The following is a 26742-nucleotide window of genomic DNA, read 5'->3' as shown; positions in this document are numbered from 1 at the left end:
TTTCTATAAAAACTGAACTTAAATATATGGAATGAATAAGTCACAGGAATAAAAGGCACAGCCTAGGGAATATACTCAGTGATATTGTAATAGCATGTGTGATGACAGATGGTAGCTGTACTTGTAGGTGAGCACAGCACAATGTATAGAGACGTTGAATCACTATGTTGTACACCTGAAATGAATGTAACATTGCATGTCAACTAGGGACGCCTGGGTGGCTCAGTCAGTTAAGCGTCTGCCTTTGGCTCAGGTCATGACCCCAGGGTCCTGGGATCCAGTCCTGCACTGGGCTCCTTGCTCAGCAGGGAGCCTGCTTCTTCCTCTGCCTGCCACTCCCCCTGCTTGTGCTCTCTCTCTGATAATAAATAAATAAACAAACAAATAAATAAACTTTTAAAACATTGCATGTCAATTATACTCAAATAAAAAAACTTATAAAACAAAACTGAACTTAAATAAGATGCTGAACTGCAACAGTAACCTCTTGTGAGTAAATTGATCATGTAGAATTATCTTTACAATATTAGAAAAGACAACGTGAAAATCAACCATTTTATGAGATAAATAGCATATTTTTAACATTTTATCAATGGACTGAATATATTTCTTATATTTTTATTTATATCTCATGTGGTACTGTATTTTTAAATGTTTATTTAATTTATGTCTACAGTGAAATATGTATTAAAAGATATTAAAGCATACATAAAAGAGTGAAACTCAGAAGCCTTGGGGCTCTCAGAATGATGGGCAATGTTCTAGAGCAGGGGTCAGCAAGTTTTTCTGCAAAGGACCAGACAGTAAATATTTTAGATTTTGCAGGCCCTATGACTTCTGCCACAATTACCTAACCCCTGCCACCTGGCACAAAAGCAGCCTAAGACAATAGGAAAACAAGTGAGTGTGGTTGTGCTCCAGCACAAAGTTATTTACAAAATCATCCAGTTAGAGTTTTTGGCAGCCCTGCTGCAGAGTCATAGTTTGTTGACCCCTGAACTATCAGACTCGTTCTATATATTTTGTCTTCCTTCCTGGTACAACCTTTTACAACAGCCGCAAAGCTTAATCAAATAGCAGGAATTCCAGGAGCACCAAATTCACCTTTAATACCACCTGAACCCTAAAATATAGAAATGCTCACTAGGAGGTTTTTTTTAAAGGTGTATTAAGTGCTAATGTCAAAGAGAATCTACCATTTCACAGAGAAGCTGCTTCTGCTTGCACCAGAGTGTTCCCTGAGTCCCTTCCTCATATTGTCTATAAGTCATTAAACTATACTTTTGACAATAAATTATCAAAAAGTTAATAAGTAATAAATATCAAAGTGCTAATCAAAACTAAAACTATGCATTCTCCACACAGATATATACAATTCAGCTTTATCATTTCTTTTATATTTATCAAAGGTAAGGAATGATTCTATCGCTTTTATTTTAACTAATACCTAATGCTTTCAATTCAAGTAAGTCATGAAATTTTAGACTCTAAGGTACCCATATTTGTTTCATTAATGTGCTTGATCTTCTATTATATCCTCTAGGAAAAATCCCACAGCTAGGTCAATCCAATTGTTGACTTCCCTGCTTTTCCATCTAAATGGGGAAAAAATATTCTCAATGAAGCTGATGTGTTACCGATATCTACCTTAATGGCTCTACCACAAATTCAGTCTAATAAATTTATCCTCGAAATGGTGGAAAATAATATCAACTTTTTGAATGAGTTTCTCTATCACTAATGTGTGATAGAGATTAAGAATATATCAGAATTTTATGAATATATAATGCCATTATTACACTGATATTGTATTTCATTTCAGATTTAAGGTACACAAGTAAATGTCAATTTCAAGTTCCTGTAGATTAGATGAGATTATATCAGGTTGGGTAAAATTGATATAAAAATAAAATGGATACAAAACAAAATAAATAAAATATATTCAATATTAGATTAGAAAGGATAAAGAAATATTCTTTATTTCTTATACTGACATAGAAAGTCAAAAGTCAATATTAAATTCTACCTCTGAGAGCTTACTACTAAGGGAAGATATTCCTCCTTTCAAAAAATTTGAGAACATATTTTGATTCAATTACTTTTTATTGGTGTTGTGTGGCTACAGAATGAGCATGTGAGGAATGTCAGATTGAAAAGAAAATAAAGGAAAACTCACCAGTAATCTCTGAGTTAACACATTAGACTATTCAAAATGGAAACTTCCATATACTGAGATCCGAAGAAGGGGGTAGTGGAAAGGAATCAATACAAAAGTTTCTGACTAAAGAGTCAGGTAAGTTAACTTATTCCATTTTAAATTGTTTTAATTTTCTTTAGAAGTATGTCAGCAAAGCAATCATTTCATAAAGCCTATACTTTTGGGGAAATTAACTGGATATGTGGAAGATAATAATTCAAACATAAACTGGAAAATTATTCCCCAAATAGAGCTCAGACCTTAGGTTCAGGGACATTAAAATTGAACTGCTATTTTACGAAACTCTGACAAAGTTTCAACTTTGAAGTGGGTAAAGGTATTAGCCAGGGCCTTAAAGAACTGAGAAAGTAATGTGGTTGCTAAGTAATTAGGTTGCTAACTACATTTGCTAAAAAAAAAAAAGGAGGGGGAATTAAAAGATTCAGAAAACTACAATAATCAAGTCTGAATGAAAGAAAAGTATTAATTGTTATTTCAAATAATGTCATCTAGAGTTTACTCTTGGACAAATGAGATGATTTGATTAGGTGATCTAATATAGAATACTGATCACACCTAGGTGTTCAAATCCATGCAGTGGTTGAATTTCAAACCATCTTACTCCATGAAGAGTGTCATCATTTTTATGAAAAGAAAAAAAAAAGCAGTAAATCAGATTAATGAAGCATGGATGAGAACATAGGCAAGTAAAGATAAAAATTAAATTAAGCCCAAACTCGTTTTTTCCCAAATATTTCTGATTCTTTGTGGCTAATTAGCAATATGAAGCTAAAACTAATCAGGTCACTTTGTTTTTAAAAGAAGAAGTGTAGTATAGAGCAATAGTGAATAACAGTCCTTGATGATTTAGCATATCTAGCTCTTTCTCTGCAAATTGACTCTTTGCCCTGCTTGGCAAAGTTCCCTTGGCAACTGGGGCATCAAATTTATAGGTTCTAGAAACAGCTGAGTTGATGATTTAGACTTTCTGTCAGGTGTGGTGTTCATTCATTCATTCATTCAACTCCTATTATGTGCTGTTCTATGTATGCTGCTCACAAAATTCCTATTCTAGTGCGGGAGATAAATAGATGCATAACGCTAACAAATCAGGTGACACTAAAAATGCTAAGAAAGAAGACAGAAGTGGAACGAAGGGATGCTTTTAATATAAAGACTTAAGAATAGGCTTTTCTATTTTAAAGTGATTTCTGAGAAAGAACCTAAATGGTGTGAAGGAGAGAGCCAAGTGGCTATCTAAGGAACTCCCAGGTATATGTACCTGTTATAAAGACCCTGGAGCAGGAGTGAACAGGGGGAGAGGGTAGGACACAACATAGAGAGTAGAGAGTGGGATAGGGAGAGCTCTACACACTATGTGGAGCCACAGAGAGAGCTTCAATGTTTATCTTGAGAGAGACAGGAAGGCATGGGTGGGTTTTGACCCAGGTGGGAAAGGATTTACTTAGATGATTATTCATTGTCAAACAGTGTTAGGAACAGAAGACATAAATTTGAATGAAATACCTAAATCATTAAGTGACCTTTTCAAGAAATTAACTATCAATAACTTATTAATATTTACTACAAGTAGCACACAATCACACTTCAAGATTTTTACATACTAAAATATTTAATCAATTTCAAATTCTATGGGATTAGCTTACGAATGAAGATTAATTTGTTTTTGTCCAAGGCACATAAGAAACTAAACTCAAACTAAAAGGATTATTTCCACGTCTCCCTCAATATGTGAACAAGTATACTATGGATAGGAAAGCAGAGGAAACATATTTTTTCAGTACCTATTATGTGCTAGTTTCTGACACTATGTATCTTATATACATTTTATTGTATTCCCTCTTCACAATAAACCACTGACTAGGTATTATTAAGGATCACTTTCAAAGCAAGTAAGAGGTGGATGGGTTTCAATCTCAAGTGGTTCAGGCTCCAAAGAGGTTAGCCTTCTAATATACTGTCCTACATATACTGTCCTAAATATCCTTTCTCAGTCTTATAGACCAAAAGGAAAACCTTGAGAACATCTGGTTCCCTTAGTAATGCTGCACTTCTGATCATTTCACAAAATTAACTATTCAACACGCCTCAGAGCAAAATGACTTTCAATCTTCAAGCTATGCAGACATTATTTTGTGCACCTACTCTAATAATGAAAATTATATAGCAGACTTAAACATAGAGGAAAGTCATCTTTATTTATTGCACATTAAAGTTGCAGGATCACACAGTACAATAAGAATAGGAACAGACTCATCATCAACTCCTTAAAATGAAACAATACATCTATGTTTATTACGAGTACCAGAAAGCTGAACACATTCATAGCCATAGTCATCTGAAGTCATAATTACAGAGCAAGTGCTATGCTGGTTTAATCAAATGCTGGTGCTTGTATTGAAAAAAATGAAGATACCAATTAATTATTTGTCTTGTTTTGTAGATCATCAATTTATTTTAGCCCAACTGTTTTACCTTACCACTAAAATCACTTGAGTTTTGTGTAGTCTGGAAATTAAAACCAATGTTAATATTTAAAAACATATCTTAAATGGGAAGTTATATAATACACTGTAACCCTAAGGTACCTTTTTGTATATTTTATAGATTTGGAATACAATAAATTTGCTAATAATTATCATTTTTACTAATTCCTCCCTAGTCCTTTTCTACTGGTTTTCTTTCCTACAAAGGGAGGGAAGACTCCCTAAACAAATAATCACTAGATTATAAACTCAGTGAGATTAAGCCTAGTTTTCTCACTACTGCTATAGCTCCAAAACTTAGCACACTTTTTCTTATAATAATAGGAACTCAATAAATAGTTGCTGATGAATTAATGAATAAAAGAAAAATTTAATTGATTTTAATAATTAAATTAACATTTAGATGTTAAAAGAGGCATCTTCTGTACGATTAAAGAGTATGGAGGAAAGAATGAGTCTTTAAAAGACATATGCCCTAACAACAGAGTCTTAGTACCTAATCTTTTTTTAAGAAAAATCATTTAAAGGTGATTTAATGATTTTCTTAATATTTACTTAATGTTTTTTAAATGAGGCAGGGATATTTTTAAAGTATTTTACTCCTAAAACTGACATGTGAAATTTCTTCCTATGCCAGTAGTCTTAAATTGATAGGACTGGTAAGTCAAAGAATGGGAAAGTCAAGTTAAAAAATGGTAATGTGTATCACATCACAATCACCAACAAGTAAGACAGATATGCGTTTTCAAAGTACTTTGTGTCAAACTTATGATGTAGGTACAACTGATAGATGATATGCCCTCATTTACAGATGAGGGAAATGAAGCATGAAGAGACTGGGTGGCTTGGCCAAGCTCACACTGCTAACCTGAGAAGAGTTGGAATTAATCCAGATCTTTCTACTCTATGAGTCCTCTTAATTATGTTACCATGAGCATACCATTCTACCCATGCATGGTTCTCTCAGCTGCAAAATGAGGATAAAAATATTGGGTTGAAATTCTTGATGAAGTTATAAGGATAAAACAAGATATGTCAAGTGGAAGTGCCATGATCAAAGAACACAAATAATACTGAAGAGCTTTTAAAATATAGAGCAACCTTCAAAATGCAAACTGGATTTGACATGTCTAGGTTCTGATCCCAGCTTGACCACTCACCTTGGGCAATAATTTAACTTCCCTAAACTTCAGTTTTGCTTTCTATAAAATAGTAATGCCAATACTTAATATGAAGAATTTTAAGAATCAAAAAGATAACATATCTAAATCACTCTTCCCAGTGTCTGGCACATGGTTAATACTCAATAAATACTAGCTATTGCTATAATGATTCATATATTTAGTTTGATTGAAGTAGTCCTTAGGAATAGATATTTTTTAGGTATTTTAAATTTTCATATAATGGCATTAAGCAAGGTTATCCCAAGTAATTTGACTTAAAGGGCAAAAATAAATGCTCCATCATACCTCAAAATTCTCTCAAACACCTGCTAAGGTGCCTAAAGTTCCCATGCAAGCTACAGTGGGCAGACCTTCCTTTGGGAGTCAAATGCCTATAAAGCCTTTGTTGAAGCTTGCTCTGCAATTTTAAAGGATCAGTCATTGCTCAGACATCAGTCTCCTACCTTTTAAAATAAGGAGCCCACTTAGATTATGTTGCTAATTTAGAACCATGGACTTCCAAGTTAAGGCATGAATGGAATTCAAATCTGTTTCATGTTGGAAAGGTGAAAAAATCAACTCCTAAGCGTAGCACAAATTAATTTACCTAGTTAGCTAACAACGATATGACATTAAAAAGTAGAAAATGGAACACTTATGTTTTGATATGGTAGGGAGAAGGGAAAGGCAAATCTCTAAGCATGGGATATTGCCTAATATTAGTCCAACAAAGGTGTGCTGTTTAGGATAAGGATTGAGAGCTAAGGAAGAATTTTCAGTGGGGACCCATCAGCAGACAAGAGAAGTCACAAGAAAAGTAACTTATAAGCCAATATCCCAAATAAACATAGATGCAAGAATCCTCAACCAAATACTAGCAAAATGAAATCAAGAATAAAGTGAAAGCATTATCCACCAGGATCAGAACATTCCATGCAAAAGGAACAAAATATATATTCTTCTCGAGTGCACATGGAACATTTTTTAAGATAGATCAAATGTGGGGCACCTGAGTGGCTCAGTTGGTAAGCCTTCAGCTCAGGTCATGATACTAGGGTCCTGGGATCAAGCCCCACATCAGGCTCCCTGCTTAGCAGGGAGGCTGCTTCTCCCTCTCCTCCTCCCTCTTGCTCTCTCTCTTGCTAGCTCTGTTGCTATCTCTGTCTCTCTCTCAAATAAATAAATAAAATCTTTAAAAAAAAGATCAAATGTTAGGCCACAAAACCAATCTTAATAAATTTAGGAAATTGTTTATATTTCCCTGATGACGAGTATTTACCAAAAGGATACAAAAATACTGATTCAAAGAGGTTCATGCACCCCCATGTTTATAGCAGCATTATCAACAACAGCCAAATTATGGAGAGAGCCCAAAGGTCCATCGATTGATGAATGGATAACGAAGATGTGGTACACACACACACACACACACACACACACACACACACTGGAATATTACTCAGCCATTATAAAGAATGAACCCTTGCCATTTGCAATGATGTGGATGGAGCTAGAGTGCACTATGCTAAGTGAAATAAGTTGGTCAGAGAAAGACAAAGACTATATGATTTCATTCATATGTAGAATTTAAGAAACAAAACAGATGAACATAGGGGAATGAAAAAAAGAGAGAGAAGCAAACCATAAGACACTCCTAACTACAGAGAACAAACTGAGGGTTGATGGAGGGAGGAAGGTTCAGGATGGGCTAAATGGGCTACGTGGGTGATGAGTACTAAGGAGGTCACTTGTTGTGATGAGCACTGGGTGTTATATATAAGTGATGAATCACTGAATTCTACTCCTGAAACCAATATTACCCTATATTTTAACTTACTAGAATGTAAATAGAAACTTAAACAAACAAAATTAAGAAACTGAAATCATACCAAGCATCTCTTTCAACAACAATGGTATGAAACTTGAAATCAGTTACATGAAAATAACTGGAAAATTCACAAATAAGTGGACATTAAACAATATGCTATTGAATAATCAATAGATCAAAGAAAAATCAAAAGAGAAATAAAAAATACCTGAGACAAATGAAAATGTAAATATAGCATATCAAATTGTGTGATACAGCAAAAGCAATTCTAAGAGGGAAGTTCATAGTGATAAGTGACTACTCTACCACAAGTAACAAGAAAAGTCTCAAACAAGCAACCTAACTTTACACCTCAAGGAACTAGAGAAAAACAAACAAACAAACAAATAAACCACCAAAGCCCAAAGTTAGTAGAAGGAAAGAAGTAACAGAGTACTGCAGAAATAAATTAAGTAGAGACTAAAAACATAATAGAGATCAATGAAACTAAGAGGTGGTTCTTTGAAAGAGAAATAAAATTGACAACTCTTAAGTAGACTCATCAAGAAAAAAAGGAGGACTCAGATAAAATAAAAAATGAAAAAGAAGTTAATCTAAATACCATAGGAATATAAGGGACCATGAGACTACTATGAACAATGATATGTCAACAAATTGGACAACCTAAAAGAAATGGATACATTCCTAGAAACATACCTCCTACCAAGAATGAATCATAATAAACAGAAAATCTGAGCAGACTAATAATAATGAGATTGAATCATTAATCAAAAATATCCCAATAAACAAAATTACAGGACCAGAGAGCTTCACTGGTGAATTTTACCAAACATCCAAAGAAGAATTAATATCAATCCTTCTCAAACTCTTCCAAAAAATAGAATAATAGAGAACTCTTCCAAACCCATTTTATGAGGCCAACATTACCCTGATATTAAAACTAGACAAGTATGCCACAAATAAAGAAAATTATAGGCTAATATCCCTGATGAACATAGATGAAAAAATTCTCACAAAATATTAGCAAACAGAATTCAACAATTTATTAAAATATCATACACCATGTTCAAGTGGGATTTATTACAGGCATGTAAGGATGGTTCAATATGATATATCACATTAATGAAATGAAGGATAAAAATCATATGTTCATCTCAATAGATGCAGGAAAAGTATTTGAAAAAATTCAACATTCATATATGATAAAAGCTCTCAACAGTGTGTATAGAGGGAAAGTACCTCAACATAATAATGTCTACATATGAAATGCCCACAGCTAACATCTTACTCAATGGTGAAAAGCTGAAAGTCTTTCCTCCAAGATCAGGAATACGACAAGGATGCCCAATCCCATCACTACTATTCAACATAGTATTGGCAGTCCTAGCCAAAACAATAGGCATGAAAAAGAAAGAAAAGGCATCCAGATTGGAAAGGGATAAGTTAAACTGTCACTATTTGCAGATGACATGATTTTATATATAGAAAACCATAAAGACTCCATCAAAAAACTATTAGAACGAATTAACAAACTCAGTAAGGTTGCAGAGTACAAAATCAAGACACAAAAATCTGTTGTGTTTCTATACACTAATAGTGAACTATCAGAAAGAGAAATAAAAAAATCTTAATTATAATTGCATCAAAAGGAATAAAATTCCTAGGAATAAATTTAACCAAGGAGGTGAAACACATGTATATTGAAAACTTAAGACATTAATAAAAGAAATTGAAGACACAAATGGAAAGATATTCTATGCTCATGGATTAGAAGAATCAATATTGTTCAAATATCCACACTACCCAAAGCAAACTATAGATACAGTGCAATCCCTATCAAAATGACATTTTTCAAAGAAATAGAAGAAATCATTCTAAAATTTGTATGGAACCACAAAAAACCTCAGTAGCCAAAACAATCTTGAGAAAGAACAACAAAGGTGGAGGCATCATGCTCCCTGATTTCAAACTATATCACAAAGCTATAGTAATTAAAACAGTAGAATATTGGCAACAAAACAGACACATAGACCAATGGAACAGTATAGAGAAACAATAATTAAACCCATACATAAATGGTCAATTAATTTATGACAAAGGAGCCAACAATATACAATGAGGAAATGACTGTCTCTCCAATAAATGGTGTTGAGAAAACTGAACAGCCATACCCAAAAGAATAAAATTTGACCACTATCTTACACTATGTTACACAATTAATTCAAAATAGATTAAAGACCTGAATATAAGATCTGAAACCATAAAACTCCTAGAAGAAAACATAGGCACTAAGCTCCTTGACATAGGTCTTTGTGATCATTTTTAAATCTGACACCAAAAGGAAAAATAAACAAGTTGAACTATAGCATACTAAAAAGCTTCTGCACAGCAAAGGAAATCATCCAGAAATGAAAAGACAATATACTGAATGGAAAAAAATATATGTAAATTGCATATCTGATAAGGGGCTAATATCCAAGATATATAAAGAACTCATACAATTCAATTGCAAGAAAATTGAAAATCCAATTAAAAAATGGGCAGAAGACCTGAATAGATATTTTTTTCAAAGAATACATATAGATGACTAACTGGTACATGAAAAGATGCTCAACATCATTAATCTTCAAGGAAATAACAAATCAAAACCATAATGAGATATCACCTCACATTTGTTAGAACAACTATCATTAAAAATATAAGCAATAACAAATGTTCATGAGGATGTGGAGAGAATGTAAACTGTTGGTGGGAATGTAAACTGTACAGCCATTATGGAAAACAGTATGGACATTCTACAAAAAATTAATCTAGCAATTCCACTTGTGAGTATTTATCTGAAGAAAATAAAAACATTGACTCGAAAAGATATATGCACCTCCACATTAATTGCAGCATTAAGGTATGGGAATAATTTAAGTGTCCATCAATGAATGAATGGATAAAGGAGATGTGATACACATACATGCACACACACATACACACATACACACACTGGAATATTATTCAGCCATAAAAAAGAATAAAATCTTGCCATTTATGATAACATGGATGGACCTCAAAAGCATTAATAGTATGTGAAATAAGCCAGACAGTGAAAGACCAATACTATATTATCTCTCTTATATGTGGAGGGAAGAAAAGAAAGAAAGAGAGAGAGAGAAGGAAGAAGAGGGAGAGAGGGAAGGAGAGAGGGAGGGGCATAGGGAGAGAGGTAAGGAGAGAAGGAAGAATAGAGGGAGGAAGAGAGGGAGGGAGAGAGGGAGGAAGACAAGAGAAGACAAGAGAAGAGAAGAGAAAGAAAGAGAAAAGAAAGAAGAAAAAAAGAAAATCAAGCTCATAGATACAGAGAACAGATTGGTGGTTGCCAGAGGTAGGGAGTGGAGGTTGGAGAAATGGGTGAAGGGGGTAAAATTTTATTTAAAAATAAAATAAATAGATAAATAAGCAAACAAATGATAGGAAGCTAAAAAAGAATCTTTGTGGGGATCCATCAGCACACAAGAGAAATAAGAGTTGAAGTAATAGGAGAACAGAATGCTAGAGAAGTCTAGGGCACAACTAAAAAATAAACTTTCTTGCTTCACAATTGTGCTTAAAGTTTATAGATACAAAGATTTGGGTTTCCACATCTTTGCAAATTTTAGTTCCTATAGGAACTCAAAAGCAGATTTGAATGCTGATATAGTCTTCCTTATTTCAGCCATCAGCATTTAAATATAGTCCTTAATAGCCTTTAATGGAAATGTGCATTTGTATGGGACATAGAGATATGAAATGGATGCATTTTTTAAATTTTATTTTATTATGTTATGTTAATCACTATACATTACATCATTAGTTTTTGATGTAGTGTTCCATGATTCATTGTTTGCATATAACACCCAGTGCTCCATTCAATACGTGCCCTCTTTAATACCCATCATCCAGACTAACCCATCCCCCCACCCCCTCCCCTCTAGAACCCTCAGTTTGTTTCTCAGAGTCCATAGTCTCTCATGGTTTGTCTCCCCCTCCAATTCCCCACCCTTCATTTCACCCTTCCTACTATCTTCTTTTTTTTTTAACATATAATGTATTATTTGTTTCAGAGGTACATGTCTGTGATTCAACAGTCTTACACAATTCACAGCGCTCACCATAGCACATACCCTCCCCAATGTCTATCATCCAGCCACCCATCCCTCCCACTTCCCACCACTCCAGTAACCCTCAGTTTGTTTCCTGAGATTAAGAATTCCTCATAGCAGTGAGATCATATGATATGTCTTTCTCTGATTGACTTATTTTGCTTAGCATAAATGCATGCATTTTTAAGTCACTTTTGAACAAATCCACTTTCATCCTGACAGTGTTTTGAAGTATCTTACCTGTTCTCCTTTATCCCCTTTCTGACCAGGTGAGCCTGGAGTTCCTGGCAATCCTGCTTCTCCCTGGGCAAAAATGAATTTTGTGTTATCAAACATTCTGTCACATTGAGCTAAAGTTTATAAATATGAAGGTCACCATAGTAGGATAAAGCTTTACTTTCCTCTGAGCTGACGTTGGTCCCTCCACTATAATGCCCTTCCCTTGCTCAGGAGGCTCAGTAATCTCCCTCTTCCAAATACCATCTCCTCCATGAGACTTTCCATGGACTGGGACACATGATGCTCCTCTATGCCCCTAGCACCTTGTACTTGCCTTTCTCGTGGAGCTTATGGTATAGTATTGGTCGCTAGAAGAAATGTAAGGTTCCTCTAAACTTTTACCTCACCCCTGTATCTACTCGTCCAGCCAGGAGTAAAGTGGTAGCTGAATGTGTTGTCTCTAACAGAATGTAGTAAGTCGCAGTACTAAGGAACATTCTGCTCTAGGAACCAGGGCCAGTTTTTTCTTTTCCTCTTTCCTTTCCTCAGGTATGGGCATAGAGGAAAACCACCATCAAGAAATCACTAAGCCTCCTTGTAGCACAGCCTCGTGACTACCATTAACATTCATAAAAGAAGTTCATGTAGGTCCATGGGACCACTCTTCCTGACCAGGGGCCATACTGGTACAAGTGAAGCAAATTCTTTAAGTAATAGTCTCTGCCTATTTCCTACAGTATCAGTACACAACAAAGAAATATTATATAGAGTACCTCTGTGTATGTGTTAAAGAGCAGGCACTGTTTTCTTCAACTGTGAATTCCCAGAACGGAAGCCTATTCCCGGCGCCTGCTAAGTACTCAATATTTGTCTGTTGGACAGGTGGATCTCCCCTTTACTTTCTATCCATTATATTTCACAGCCTGGAAAGATAATCTGATGGCTTTAGAACTATCCAGGAAAAAAATCCAGGAAATCCGATCCCCAATTCCCTTCTCTTAATCTACCCCAGTGATGGAGTGGCTTATATATTTGATTCAACTAGCACTGAAGGTCAAGACACATTCTGTGCACCAGGGCCACATCCAAGGGGCTGGGCTCAATTTGCGTAGTGGCTTTTCAGTGGGCCTAGATTGAAACTAGCAAACCTTGTCTGGAATGCACTGGCACTGGTCTTGAAGTTCCTGCTTTGCTGGGAGATAGGCAGACATTTTACTGGCGTGAGCAGGTAACAGTGATGATGCAGTATTTCCATAGCCATTCTGCTCTGGACACTAAAATCCAGAAAAATGAATACGGTCAATTCCAGACATTCTAACATCCCAAATACTGGCTTCCACCACACTAGGGATGACATAACTTGCCTGTAAGAACTGCCTTCTAATGAGCCAGAAGTTGACACTGGTCTGTGAAAGTTTATAATACCTTCGCTCTTTCACTAGGCCCCCGATGTGTTTTATTACACCGACAACATGCTAAAAATGTGCTAAAATGTTGGTTTGTTGAGGAGGCCTAAAACTATTATAAATGACTTTATAATGAGTACAGTAATATCAAACAATAACTGCCTTGTTACAATAAAATAGTTATACATATTACATCCGTGTACGCGTTTGTGGAACAAAAATTTAAAATAAAAACAAGCAACGTGAACTTTTAGAAACTTGTTTACTCCAAGATGATTGTAAAGGCATGTAAAAGTAGAAAATAAATTCTTTTTACACTCTAGGATGATATAGATTTAATTAAAGTATATATTAGTCTTGGTCTTTAAAGTCCATTGTCCTTTAAAGTTATTAAAATGTCTCCATTGTAAAAGACAAGCGGTGAATTTTATACTTAAGCAGTGGGTTCAGAACATGTGGGATAACATGAAGTGAAACTTAGTTACAAAGCAATGAACTTTTTTTTCTCTGAAAAATAAATCCAGACTGGGAGGATAAATAAATGCATCCCTTCCTCTCCACATCATTTACCAGGCTCCTCACACTGGTCTGTAACTGTGAATTTGTAATTTTATAAATTTGCAGTTTTGTAACTCTGAATTTTCAATTTAGGGGAAAGAGTTCAGACATTACTTTGTATGCTACAAATCATATAGGCTTGGAAAAGTATTGTCAGGATACAAAACTAAAAGATTGTCAGTGGTTATTTATTATGGTGAGACTACCATTGATAATTACTTCCTTCTTTGAATTTGGCTGTATTTTCCAAGTTTTCTATAATAGACATATGTAATTTTCTTTAAAGATTTTATTTATTTATTTGACAGAGAGAGAGCACAAGCAGGGGGAGCAGCAGAGGGAGAGGGAGAAGCATGCTCCTCGCCGAGCAGAGAGCTCGACGTGGGGCTTGATCCCAGGACCCTGGGATCATGACCTGAGCCGAAAGCAGACGCTTAACTGACTGAGCCACCCAGGCACCCCAACATACATAATTTTTAAAACAAAAAACTCTTTTGAAAAAAATGGGTAGCACTCTAATGCTTGTGAAAACAACAAAAACTGTAAGAAAAATAACACCCAGAAGCACTGGGACTAGTTTTCTGTGTCCACCCCTAGGTCTATCACATTTACTCTCTCCAGATTTAATAATTAGCTATTCTGTTATCTTAGTAAATTTCCAAGTCCACAAGTCTAAAAGTCATATTAGAACGAAACATGATTATCAACAGAATAGTCCATTTATTTCATATGATTTGATATGATTTTCCAGAGACTTCCTGCTCTACCAGTTACCACTTAGATGACCAAGACCCAATTTCAGTTCATAATTTTGGTCTGGATAAATAATTTACTATATTAAATTGGGGATTTAAATGACTTTAAAAGTATGTATCAGGATTCACTATAAAACTTTCCACACTCTCCAAAAAGTGCCTAAAGGGAACATAAAAATGTACAAAGTAAGGACTCTTCCCTTCATAAAACCTCTGGTTTTGATTTGACGCATATTTAGTTAATTGGCCCTACAAATTTTAATCACATTTCTCATTTATTTTCAACAAATGTTGCTGATTTTCTTCTTCTGTCTATGTCTGTAGTCACGAAACTTTACAGAAATAGAAAATCTAATTAATAGAAGAAAGGAAGTATATTTCATATGATCTTGAATGAATTTCACCCTTGACCATGCTATAAAATATTAATTACAAAAAGCATGTCTAATTTGAAATTCCAGGATAAAATTAAATTTTTAAACAAGCACATTAAAATTTTCTGAATTCAACACTCTTTCAAAAAAAAGTTGGTGTCAGAATTATAACAGATGCACTTAAATGGTTTTTATATAATTATTTATCTTTCAAACTATACACTTCCATTTGTAAAATGTACCATGTTTCTATTTTCTGCTACTCATTAACAGAATGGTGATGTCCCTTCAAATAATTATCAGCAGGAAAATAAGCAGGCTTTTGTTATTTTTTCCTATAGTCAAAGATGAATTCCTACCTTATTTTCCACAATTTTACTCCTAAACAATCTTTTTAAGATATGATTAATTTTTCTTCCATAATTTGTGAGGTTATGTTATTGCTTTTAATAATCCAACCACTCCGTCAAATCTATCACTTACACTTCCTTAAATGGTTTTCTCATAACTTGAATTGAAAATATCTATTATGTGATGATACAGAGTAAAAACTACTGGTCAAAAATACAGTATTTAGATATATCAAAACGTTGTTATGTTACTTTCAACCAGGAAAAGTTATTATTTTAAGAGCTCTTACATCCTAAGGGAATAATTAATTTAAAAAATAAACTTTTGGAGAATTAACATTTTCAAAATTTAAATATGTGGCTCCAGGAAGTCTAGGTATTTCAAGTCTGTAGATTGGCATTATAAATTATCTTTTTAGATATTTATAGAAAGATATTTGGCTGGCTTTCATTTTACTTGGAATGAGAGCCATAAACTGGGTTGGCGATATGCTTTATAAAACCAAGTTACATAAGCAAAACAAATAATTTTGAAAAACTTAGCTATGCTTTAAATCAGTCACATTATTATTCTACTACCCACAGTGAGTGACAGAAGTTAAAAATATTTTTGAATTACTGAACTATCAATAAAATTTTCATATTGGATGGCAAGTATAGAACTTCTGGGAAATCTAAAATGCAAAGAAAAACATTTTCACCTTTTACTTTTACTTTTCATATGTTCTTTCTGTAAGATTTTATCGAGTTAGTCCCTTTTAAACACCGTTTTGTACCATCTACCTCCTTTAATAGTTGATAAGTCAACAAGTCAAGAAACAATGTTTTAACTCTCTTCTACAAACAAAGCACTAGGAATTAAAAAGAAGAGCATGAAAGTATAACTCCCCTCAATGAGTTTAAAATGCAGTTGAATAAATTAAAAACAAATACAACTATATCTAATAATATAAGATAGCACACATGACCATTATAATGAGAGATAAAAAAAGTACTGAATTTTTTTAAATGGAAGATTGGTATAAGAAAGCAACAGTTGGACAGTTAGGTTGGGAATTTTTTTTTTTTTAAAGATTTTATTTATTTATTTGACAGAGAGAGACACAGCGAGAGAGGGAACACAAGCAGGGGGAATGGGAGAGGGAGAAGCAGGCTCCCCGCAGAGCAGGGAGCCCGATGCGGGACTCGATCCCAGGACCCTGGGATCATGACCTGAGCTGAAGGCAGTCGCTTAACCAACTGAGCCACCCAGGCGCCCTAGGTTGGGAATATTAAGAATGGAAGCTAAGTAATTGAGTTTATGTTTTGTTGCCAAAAGGGAATGACCAAAGGCTTTGAGAAAGAGATGAATAGAAGCAGGGAACATGCCTTATTCATGTCTGTTATTGCCTTGTTCTTTAGCACAATGTCTAGAAGATCAATGTTTTTGAATAATTAATGTTTAGTGAGAAAAAATAAATGCATATACAAAGCAATGATTCAGAGACTTACTCTGGTTACGCTGGAAAGAAAAAGGTCTAGAGACGGGGAAGGCAGTTGACATGATAATGCAACAATCCAGGCATGAGATAAAGGTGGACCAGGTCAGCAACAGGGAAAAGGAAGATGAAAAATCTATCAGAGGGTGCCTGGGTGGCTCAGTTGGTTAAACGTCTGCCTTTGGCTCAGGTCATGATCCCAGGGTCCTGGGATCAAGCTCCGCATCGGGCTCCCTGCTCAGTGCGGAGCCTGCTTGTCCCTCTCCCTCTGCCCCTCCCCTTTGTGTATTCTCTCTCTCTCTCTCAAATAAAGTCTTTAAAAAAAAAACCTATCACAAAAGAAAACTATCCAGGATGGAGAAGAGGAAAATGAGTAAGAATAAGGTATGATCACAGATTTAAAAATCTCTGCAGCTGGAAAATAATGACGCTACTGTCAGACACAGTTTAGGGAGAAAGTCATAAATTCTCTCTTATTTATGCTGAGTCCAAAGTAAGGACATACCATTCCCAAAGTTCAACACAAAACACTGGGATTCAAATTGTGTAAAGAAACTATGTGAGGGGGCGCCTGGGTGGCTCAGTTGGTTAAGCCACTGCCTTCGGCTCAGGTCATGATCCTGGAGTCCCGGGATCGAGTCCCACATCGGGCTCCCTGCTCGGCGGGAAGTCTGCTTCTCCCTCTGACCCTCCCCCCTCTCATGTGCTTTCTCTCTCTCATTCTCTCTCTCTCTCAAATAAATAAATAAAATCTTTAAAAAAATAAAAAAAAATAAAAAAAAAAGAAACTATGTGAGAGCACTATGAGGGGTCTCTTACTTGGAACAAATTACTCACCTGGCTTCACAGAAGATATTCAGTGCTATCCTACATTTGCATTCTACGGACTAGGCAACTGGCATTCTATATTCTTCACAAGCTGAAAAAATTAACTTACCTTAGTATCTGATATTTCGCAACATGTTTCTTGAGCTAGGAAGTTTGAGTTACAGTAGATTTTAAATTGGCGAAGTTCAATCTATTAAAAAAGTAGTAATAAGACACATCATTAGTATTCTTGAAAGTCACATTTAGGCACTTAAGAACTGTGGTAATTTAACTGGAAAGATAAAAGAAGCTAATACAAATAAATTATTGGTAGATATTTTAATGGTTTTATTTAATTTAGGATTCATGATTTTATGGACCATTTGAAAAAGAGACATGGATTCAATTATTAAGATAGATCTCTAGATAAAGGAAATCAGGTAATGAAAGCAACTGCAAATCTTCGCTACTTGATTCATACAAAAAAGAAGTATTTAATTAAAGAGAGGTATTGTTACACATTACAAGAAAGTATGTCCACAAAATGAGAAATATTTCAAAGTAAAAAACTGTGGAGAAAAAGTAAAGTCAAAGGTATGAACACACGATGGAAAAGGCTTTCCCAGTAGTTCCAGAGCTCTTATTTGAGGCACTGAAACAGATGCTCACTTCTCAATAAAAGGGAAAAAAAAGTATTTAGTTTTCATCTATATTTCATGGATTCTGTCAGATTATCTATGGATTTTATACTATATTGGGATAACCCTGAGCAATACTCACAATCTTTTTACAAAAATAATCAATTCCTTCTATTTGCTTAGCAGATTCATATTTTTTGGCATTGGACGTGAAATAAAAAGTAGTTCAAAAAAGTACAATCATGCCGTTAAATGCAAGATCAAGCAACCATGTGAGAAATAAATACTACAGACCATTTAAAAAAATTAAATAGGATATATGTGTAAATTGGCTATTTTAAGTTACTTTATGGTTGCAAATTTAATAATTTAATTAATTCATCATACAATGATGTCACATATCACATAGGTCAGGAACAACCTCTTCTCTCTCCCCTCTCCTCCTCCTGCCTGCCCTTCTCTCTTTGCCTCTCTCCACCTCTTCCTCTGTCTCCCAGTATTACAGAGCTAGATAATGTATTACTTTGATGTCAATAAGTATGTTCTATAGAAAGATCCAACTGTTGTATTACAATAATTAATCCTACCATAATGGAAAGCAGATATCTTCAGTGAATTCTGAAACTCTACCCACCTCCAAAAAAAGCAAAAAAGGCAAAAAAAAAAAAAAAAAAGGCTGTAACTATTACTCTACAGTGTACTGAGATGAACAAAATCAATTCGGCTCATAGAAAGCGTTAAGAAATCCAGACATCTTCTGAATTCATGAGCAGCCTAAGATTTGCAGCCAATGTGAAATTATGAGATAAAATGAAATTTATTTTCTATAACTTTTTGCAAGGTATTGAAGTTAACTTTTGTTTATAAAATTTAAATACACTGTCCTACATAGTCGAATGCAACACCACGTAGTAACATATCCATTATGTAGAATGAAGAATGGGGACTCCAATTAATGAATATTCTTCTTAACGAAAACTAATTTAACATCATCGTTACCAAAATAGCCAGTAAATATTAAAATTTGATTACGTACCATCCATTGTACTAGGCCCTTTATTTGAATTATTTTAGTTAACTGAAGATAGATGATCAATTTTTGATGGATTAGCAACTAATCAAGTACCATGACATTGAAACTACAATCCTAGTTTAATGATGCTTTCTTATTCATTAGTTACTCTGGAATCCTTCACTGACACAGTGCTTTATGAGGACAATGTTTAGGGCTAAGTCTATACTGGCTCTTGTCATACAGAATTTGTTTAAAAAAATCCTTTATATCAGTTTTGTCACCTATTTCTTTCTCACAAAAGTAACTAGGTAGTATACATAAAATAAATTATTAGAATTTTTTTCAATAACATACATCCAGAGTAAATAAAACATTTTCGCATTACAACAGATCTTATGAATCATAGAGCTTGCATGGAGATGATAAAAAATTAGTCTACTTAAACTTTTAGTAGGACCAAGAATCTTTATAGAATAAAATATGTATTTTATTTGCTTAATTCAAACACTATCTCATAAATAAGCTGCATCATAATATGGCTTTAATTTTTTTAATTTTTGTCTTTTTTTCATTTATTTTTTTAAAATTTAATTCTAGTATAGTTAACATACAGTGTTGTATTAGTTTCAGATGTACAATATAGTAATTCAACAATTCTATACCTTACTCAATGTTCATCATGATAAATGTACTATTAATGCCCTTCACCTATTTCACTTATCACCAACCCACCTCGCCTCTGATAACTATCTGTTTCTTCTCTATAGTTAAGAGTCCGTTTCTTAGTTTGTCTCTTTTTTTCTTTATTTGTTTTGTTTCTTAAATTTTACATATGAGTAAGATCATATGGTATTTGTCTTCCTCTGACTGACTTATTCCACTTGGCATTATACTCTCTAGATCCATCCATGTTGTAGTGAATGCCAAGATTTCATTCTTTTTTATGGCTGAGTAATATTTCATTATATATATAGTTCCTATATAATATATGTATATTATATATAAATATAATTTATAATATATACTATATATTATAAAATAATTATATATATTATATATTAGTTACATACATATATATTAGTTCCTTTAATTTTTTAAAGAACCTCCATACTGTTTTCCTCAGTGGCTGCATGAGTTTGCATTTCCACCAACAGTGTACAGGGGTTCCTTTTTCTTGGCATCCTCACCAACACATGTGGTTTCTTGTGTTTTTTTAATTTAGTGATTCTGACAGGTGTGAAGTGATATCGCACTGTGGTTTTGATTTGCATTTCCCTGATGATGAGTGCTGTTGAGCAAATTTTCATGTGTCTGTTGGCCATCTGTATGTCTTCTTTGGAGAAAAGTCTGTTCATGTCTTCTGCCCATTTTTTTTAAATTGGATTATTTGGTTTTTGGGTGTTGAGTCTGATAAGTTCTTTATACATTTTGGATACTAACCCTTTATCAGATATGTCATTTGCAAATATCTACTCACATTTAGTAGGCTGTCTTTGAGTTTTGTTGATGGTTTCCTTTGCTGTGCAAAAGCTTTTTTTTTTTTTTTTTTTTTTTTTTTTTATGAAATCCCAATAGTTTATTTTTGCTCCTGTTTCTCTCTCCTCAGAAGACCTATCTAGAAAAAAGTTGCTACAGAAGAAGAAATTACTGCCTGTGCTCTCTTCTAGGATTTTTATTGTTTCAGGTCTCACATTTAGATCCTAATCCATTTTTAGCTTATTTTTATGTATGGTTTAAGAAAGTGGTTCAATTTCATTCTTTTGCCTGTGGCTGTCCAGTTTTCCCAATACCATTTGTTGAAGAGGTTGTCTTTTTCTCATTGTATATTCTTGCCTCTTTGTTGAAGATTAATTGCCCATAAAACTGTGGGTTTATTTCTGGGCTTTCTATTCTATTCTATTGATCTATGTCTCTGTTTTTGTGCCAGTACCAAACTTTTTTTATTACTACAGCTTTGTAGTATATCTTGAAACCTGGGATTGTGATAACCTCCAGTTTTGTTCTTCTTTTTCAGGATTGTTTTGGGTAGTCAGGGACTTTTGTGTTTCCACACAAATTTTAAGATTATTTGTTCTAGTTCTGTTAAAAATGTTATTGGTATTTTGACAGGGATTGCATTAAATCTGCAGATTGCTTTCGGTAGTATGGAAATTTTAAAAATATGTGTTCTCCCAATCCATGACCATGGAATATCTTTCCATTCATTTGGATCATCTTCAATTTCTTTCATCAATGTTTTATAGTCTTCAGAGTTCAGGTCTTTCACCTTCTTGCTTAAGTTGATTCCTAGGAATTTTATTATTTTGGTGCCATTGTAAATGGGGTTGTTTTCTTAATTTCTCTGTCAGCTACTTCATTATTTACATACAGAAATGCAATGGATTTCTATATCTATTTTGTATCCTGTAACCATACTGAATTCATTTATCAGTTCTAGCAGATTCTTGGTGGAGTGGTTGGGGTTTTCTATATGGAGTATCATGTCATCTGCAAATACTGAATGTTTTACTTCTTCCTTACCAATTTGGATGCCTTTTATTCTTTTTTCTTGTCTGATTGCTGTGGCTAGGACTTCCAGAACTATGTTGATAAAAGTGGTGAGAGTAGACAGCCTTGTGTTGTTCCTGAGATTAGAGGAAAAGCTCTCAGTTTTTCACCATTAAGCATGAAGTACAAGGTGAGTTTGTCATATATGGCCTTTATTATGTTGAGGTATGTTCCTTCTAAACGTACTTTGTTGAGGGTTTTTATCATGAACGGATGTTGTACTTTGCCAAATGCTTTTTCTGCATCTATTAAAATGATCATGTTTTTTATCCTTTCTATTGTTGATGTGATGTATCACATTGATTGATTTGCAAATATTGAACCACCCTTGTATCCCAGGGATAAATCCCACTTGATTGTGGTGAATGATTTTGAGGATTTTTCTATTTATGTTCATCAGAGATATTGGCCTGTAGTTCTCTTTTTTTAAATTTTTTAAATTTAAATTCAATTAGCCAACATATGTACATCATTAGTTTTTGATGTAGTGTTCAATGATTCATTAGTTGCATATAACACCCAGTGCTCATCACATCATGTGCCCTCCTTAATGCCTATCACCCACTTACCCCATCCCCCCCACCTCCCTTTCTGCAACCCTCAGTTTGTTTCCCTCTCTGATTTCTTCCCATTCAGTTTTCCCTCCCTTCCCCTATGATCCTCCGTGCTATTCCTTATATTCCACATACGAGTGAAACCATATGAAAATTGTCTTTCTCTGATTGACTTATTTCACTTAGCATAATACCCTCCAGTTTCATCCATGTTGAGGTAAATGGTAGGTATTCATCCTTTCTGATGGCTGAGTAATATTCCATTGTATATATGAACCACATCTTTATCCATTCATCTGTTGAAGGACATCTTAGCTCCCTCCACAGTTTGGCTATTGTGGACATTGCTGCTATGAACATTAGGATGCATGTGCCCCTTCTTTTCACTGTATCTGTATCTTTGGGGTAAATACCCAGTGGTGCAATTCCTGGGTCATAGAGTAGCTCTGTTTTTAACGTCTTGAGGAACCTCCATACTGTTTTCTAGAGTGGCTGTACCAGCTTGCATTCCCACTAACAGTGTAAGAGGGTTCCCCTTTCTTCACATCCTCACCAACATTTGTTGTTCCCTGTCTTGTTAATTTTAGCCATTCTAGCTGGTATAAGGTGGTATCTCATTGTGGTTTTGATTTGTATTTCCCTGATGGCAAGTGATGTGGAGCATTTTTTCATGTGTCTGTTGGCCACTTGGATGTCTTCTTTGGAGAAGTGTCTGCTCATGTCTTCTGCCCATTTCTTGATTGGATTATTTGTTTTTTGGGTGTTGAGTTTGATAAGTTCTTTATGGATCTTGGATAACTGGCCCTTTATCTGTTATGTCATTTGCAAATATCTTCTCCCATTCCATAGGTTGCCTTTCAGTTTTGTTGACTGTTCCTTTGCTGTGCAGAGCTTCTTATTTTGATGAAGTCCCAATAGTTCATTTTTGCTCTTGTTTCCCTTACCTTTAGAGATGTGTCTTGCAAGAAGTTGCTTTGACTGAGGTCAAAGAGGTTACTGCCTGTGTTTTCCTCTAGGATTTTGATGGATTCCTGTCTCACATTTAGGTCTTTCATCCATTATGAGTTTATCTTTTTGTTTGGTTTAAGAGAATGGTCCAGTTTCATTCTTCTGCATGTGGCTGTCCAATTTTCCAAGCACCATTTATTGAAGAGACTGTCTTTTTTCCATTGGATATTCTTTCCTGCTTTGTCAAAGATTAGTTGACTATAGAGTTGATGGTCCATTTCTGGAAACTTATAAACTACCAAGACTGAAACAGGAAGAGGTAGAAAATCTGAACAGACCAATAACCAGCAAGGAAATTGAAACAGTAATCAAAAACCTCCCAAAAAACAAGAGTCCAGGGCCAGATGGCTTCCCAGGGGAATTCTACCAAACATTTAAATAAGAAATAATACCTATTCTACTGAAGCTGTTTCAAAAAATAGAAATGGAAGGAAAACTTCCAAACTTGTTCTCTGAGGCCAGCATTACCTTGATCTCTTCTTTTGTAATGTCTTTATCTGCTTTTGGTTTTAGGGTAATGCTTTCATAGAATGAATTTGGAAGATTTCTTTCCTCTTTCGTTTCTTGCCATAGTTACAGAAGAGACAGTATTAACTCTTCAAATGCTTGGTAGAATTCACCTGTGAAGCAGTCTGGGCCTGGACTTTTTGGGGGGTAGTTTCTTGATAACTGTTTCAATTTCATTGCTGGTAATTGGTCTATTCAAATTTTCTATTCCTAATTCAGTTTTGGGAGTTATAGGTTTCTAGGAATTTATTCTAGGAATTTATTCCAGGTTGTCCAATTTGTGGCATATGATTCTTCATAATAGTCTCTTAAAATCGTTTGTATTTCTGTGCTGTCAGTTTTTATTTCTCCTTTTTCATTTGATTTTGTTTATTTGAGTCCTCTCTCTCTCTCTTTTTTATGAGTCTGGCTAGAAGTTTATCAATTCTGTTGATCTTTTCCAAGAACTGGCTCCTGGTTTCATTGATCTGTTCTATTGTTTTGTTTTTGTTTTTGTTTCTATTTCCTGTATTTCTGCTCTAATATTTATTATTTTCTTCCTTCTGCTGCTTTTGGGTTTTGTTTGCTCTTTTTCTAGCTCCTTTAGGTGTAAGGTTCGGTTGTTTATATAAGATTTTTCTTGCTTCTTGAGATAGGCCTGCACTGCTATAAACTTCCCTCTTAGAACTGCTTTGCTGCATTGCAAAGATTTTAGACTGTTGTGTTTCATTTTAATTTGTCTCCATGTATTTTTTAATTTTCTCTTTGACTTTTTGGTTGACCCATTCATTTCTCAGTAGCATGTTATTTAACCTTCATGTATTTGTGTTTTTCCACATTTTTTCTTGTGGTTGATTTCTAGTTTCATAGCACTGTCGTAGGAAAAGATATATGGTATGATTTTGATCTTTTTTAATTTGCTGAGATTTGTTTTGTGGCCTAATATGTGATCTATTTTGGAGAATGTTCCATGTGCACTTGAAAAAAATGTGTATTCTGCTATTTTAGGATGGAATGTTCTGAATATATCTGTTAGATTTATCAGGTCCAATGTGTCATTCAAAGCCTTGTTAATTTTCTGTTTGGATGATCTATTCATCCAAACAGAAAGTGGGGCATTAACATTCCCTATTATTACTGTATTACTAGCAATTACTTCCTTTATATTTGTGATGAGCTGCTTTATGTATTTAGGATCTCCCATATTTGGGTGCATAAATATTTACAGTTGTTATATCTTCTTGTTGGATTGTTCCTTTTATAATTATATAGTGTCCTTCTTTGTCTCTTGTTACATTCTTTGTTTTAAAATCTAATTTGTCTGATATAAATATTGCTATCTTTTTTTTTCACTTCTGTTTGCATAATAAATGTTTTTCCATTCCTCCCCGCTTTCAATATGCACGTGTCTTTAGGTCTGAAATGAGCATTACCTTGATCTCTTCTTTTGTAATGTCTTTATCTGCATTTTGTTACTTGTTTTATGATTGTTTTTGTAGTTCTTCTCTGTTCCTTTCTTCTCTTGCTTTATTCTCTCTCAGTTTGCTGGCTTTCTTTAGTGATATACATGGATTCCTTTCTCTTTATTTTTTGCATATCTATTAGTGGCTTTTGATTTGTGGTTTGTGGTTCTATTAGGTTTGTATATAACATATTATGCATATAACAATCTATATTAAGTTGATGGTTGTTTATGTTTGAACCCATTCTTTACTCTTTTCTCCCTCACTTTTTAGGTATATGGTATTATACTTTATATCCTTTTATTTTGTGAATCCCTTGACTGATTTTCATAGATATAATTGATTTTACTGCTTTTGTGTTTCCTACTTTTCCTACTCCTACTTATGCTCTTTCCTTTCCATTCATCATCTCTTGTAGGACTGGTTTTGTGGTCATGAATTCCTTTAACTTTTGTTTGTTTAGGAAACTCTTTATCTCTCCTTCTAGTTCGAATGATAGCCTTGCTCAATAGCATATTCTTGGCTGCAGGTTTTTTCCTTCCACACTTTGAATATATATATCATGCCACTCTCTTCTAGCCTGCAAAGTTTCTGCTGAAAAATCAGCTGACAGCCTTATGGGGTTTCCCTTGTATGTAACTATTTTCTCTGGCTGCTTTTTTTTTTTTTTTTTTTTTTTTAGATGAAGTGTTCCATGATTCATTGTTTGTGCACAACACCCAGTGCTCCATGCAGAATGTGCCCTCCTCAATACCCACCACCAGGCTAACCCATCCTCCCACCCCCCTCCCCTCTAGAACCCTGTTTGTTTTTCAGAGTCCATCGTCTCTCATGGTTCGTCCACCCCTCCGATTTCCCCTGCCTCATTCTTCCCCTCCCGCTACCTTCTTCTTCTTCTTCTTTTAAAATTCTCTCATTATCACTACTTTTTGCCATTTTAATTATGATGTGTCTTGGTGTGGACCTCCTTGGGTTGACTTTGCTGGGGGCTCTCTGTGTCTCCTTGATCTGGATTTCTGTTTCTTTCCCCAGATTCAGGAAATTTTCAGCTATTATTTCTTCAAATAAATTTCTTGTCCCCTTTTCTCTCTCTCCCCCTTCTGGAATCCCTATCATGTGAATATCATTATGCTTGATGATGTTACTGAGTTCCCTAAGTCTATTTTTATTTTTTCTTATTATTGTTTTTTCTCTCTCTTGTTCAGTTTGATTGCTTTCCATTACTCTGTCCTCTAGGTCACTGATCCTTTCTTTTACTT

At 34.5% G+C, this 26742-nt stretch overlaps 1 protein-coding gene across 1 annotated transcript in view; it reads right to left on the bottom strand.

The window, feature by feature from the left end:
- Positions 1 to 26742, bottom strand: part of COL19A1 (collagen type XIX alpha 1 chain) — a 216228-nt gene that overhangs the window by 142182 nt on the left and 47304 nt on the right. The window contains exons 7-9 of the mRNA XM_064596956.1: positions 17903 to 17983; positions 13193 to 13318; positions 12066 to 12128 (exon numbers count right to left, since the gene is read on the bottom strand). Of these exons, the coding sequence (XP_064453026.1) occupies positions 12066 to 12128; positions 13193 to 13318; positions 17903 to 17983 (270 nt within the window). The remainder of the gene's footprint in view (positions 1 to 12065; positions 12129 to 13192; positions 13319 to 17902; positions 17984 to 26742) is intronic.

Source organism: Mirounga angustirostris, unplaced genomic scaffold (assembly GCF_029215605.1).
Source record: "Mirounga angustirostris isolate CCGP_5_RB_7025 unplaced genomic scaffold, mMirAng1.0.hap1 SCAF_8, whole genome shotgun sequence".
Taxonomy (NCBI): Eukaryota; Metazoa; Chordata; class Mammalia; order Carnivora; family Phocidae; genus Mirounga; species Mirounga angustirostris.
Note: the sequence above shows the minus strand (reverse complement) of the source record. Positions and strands in the feature narration are given on the sequence as shown.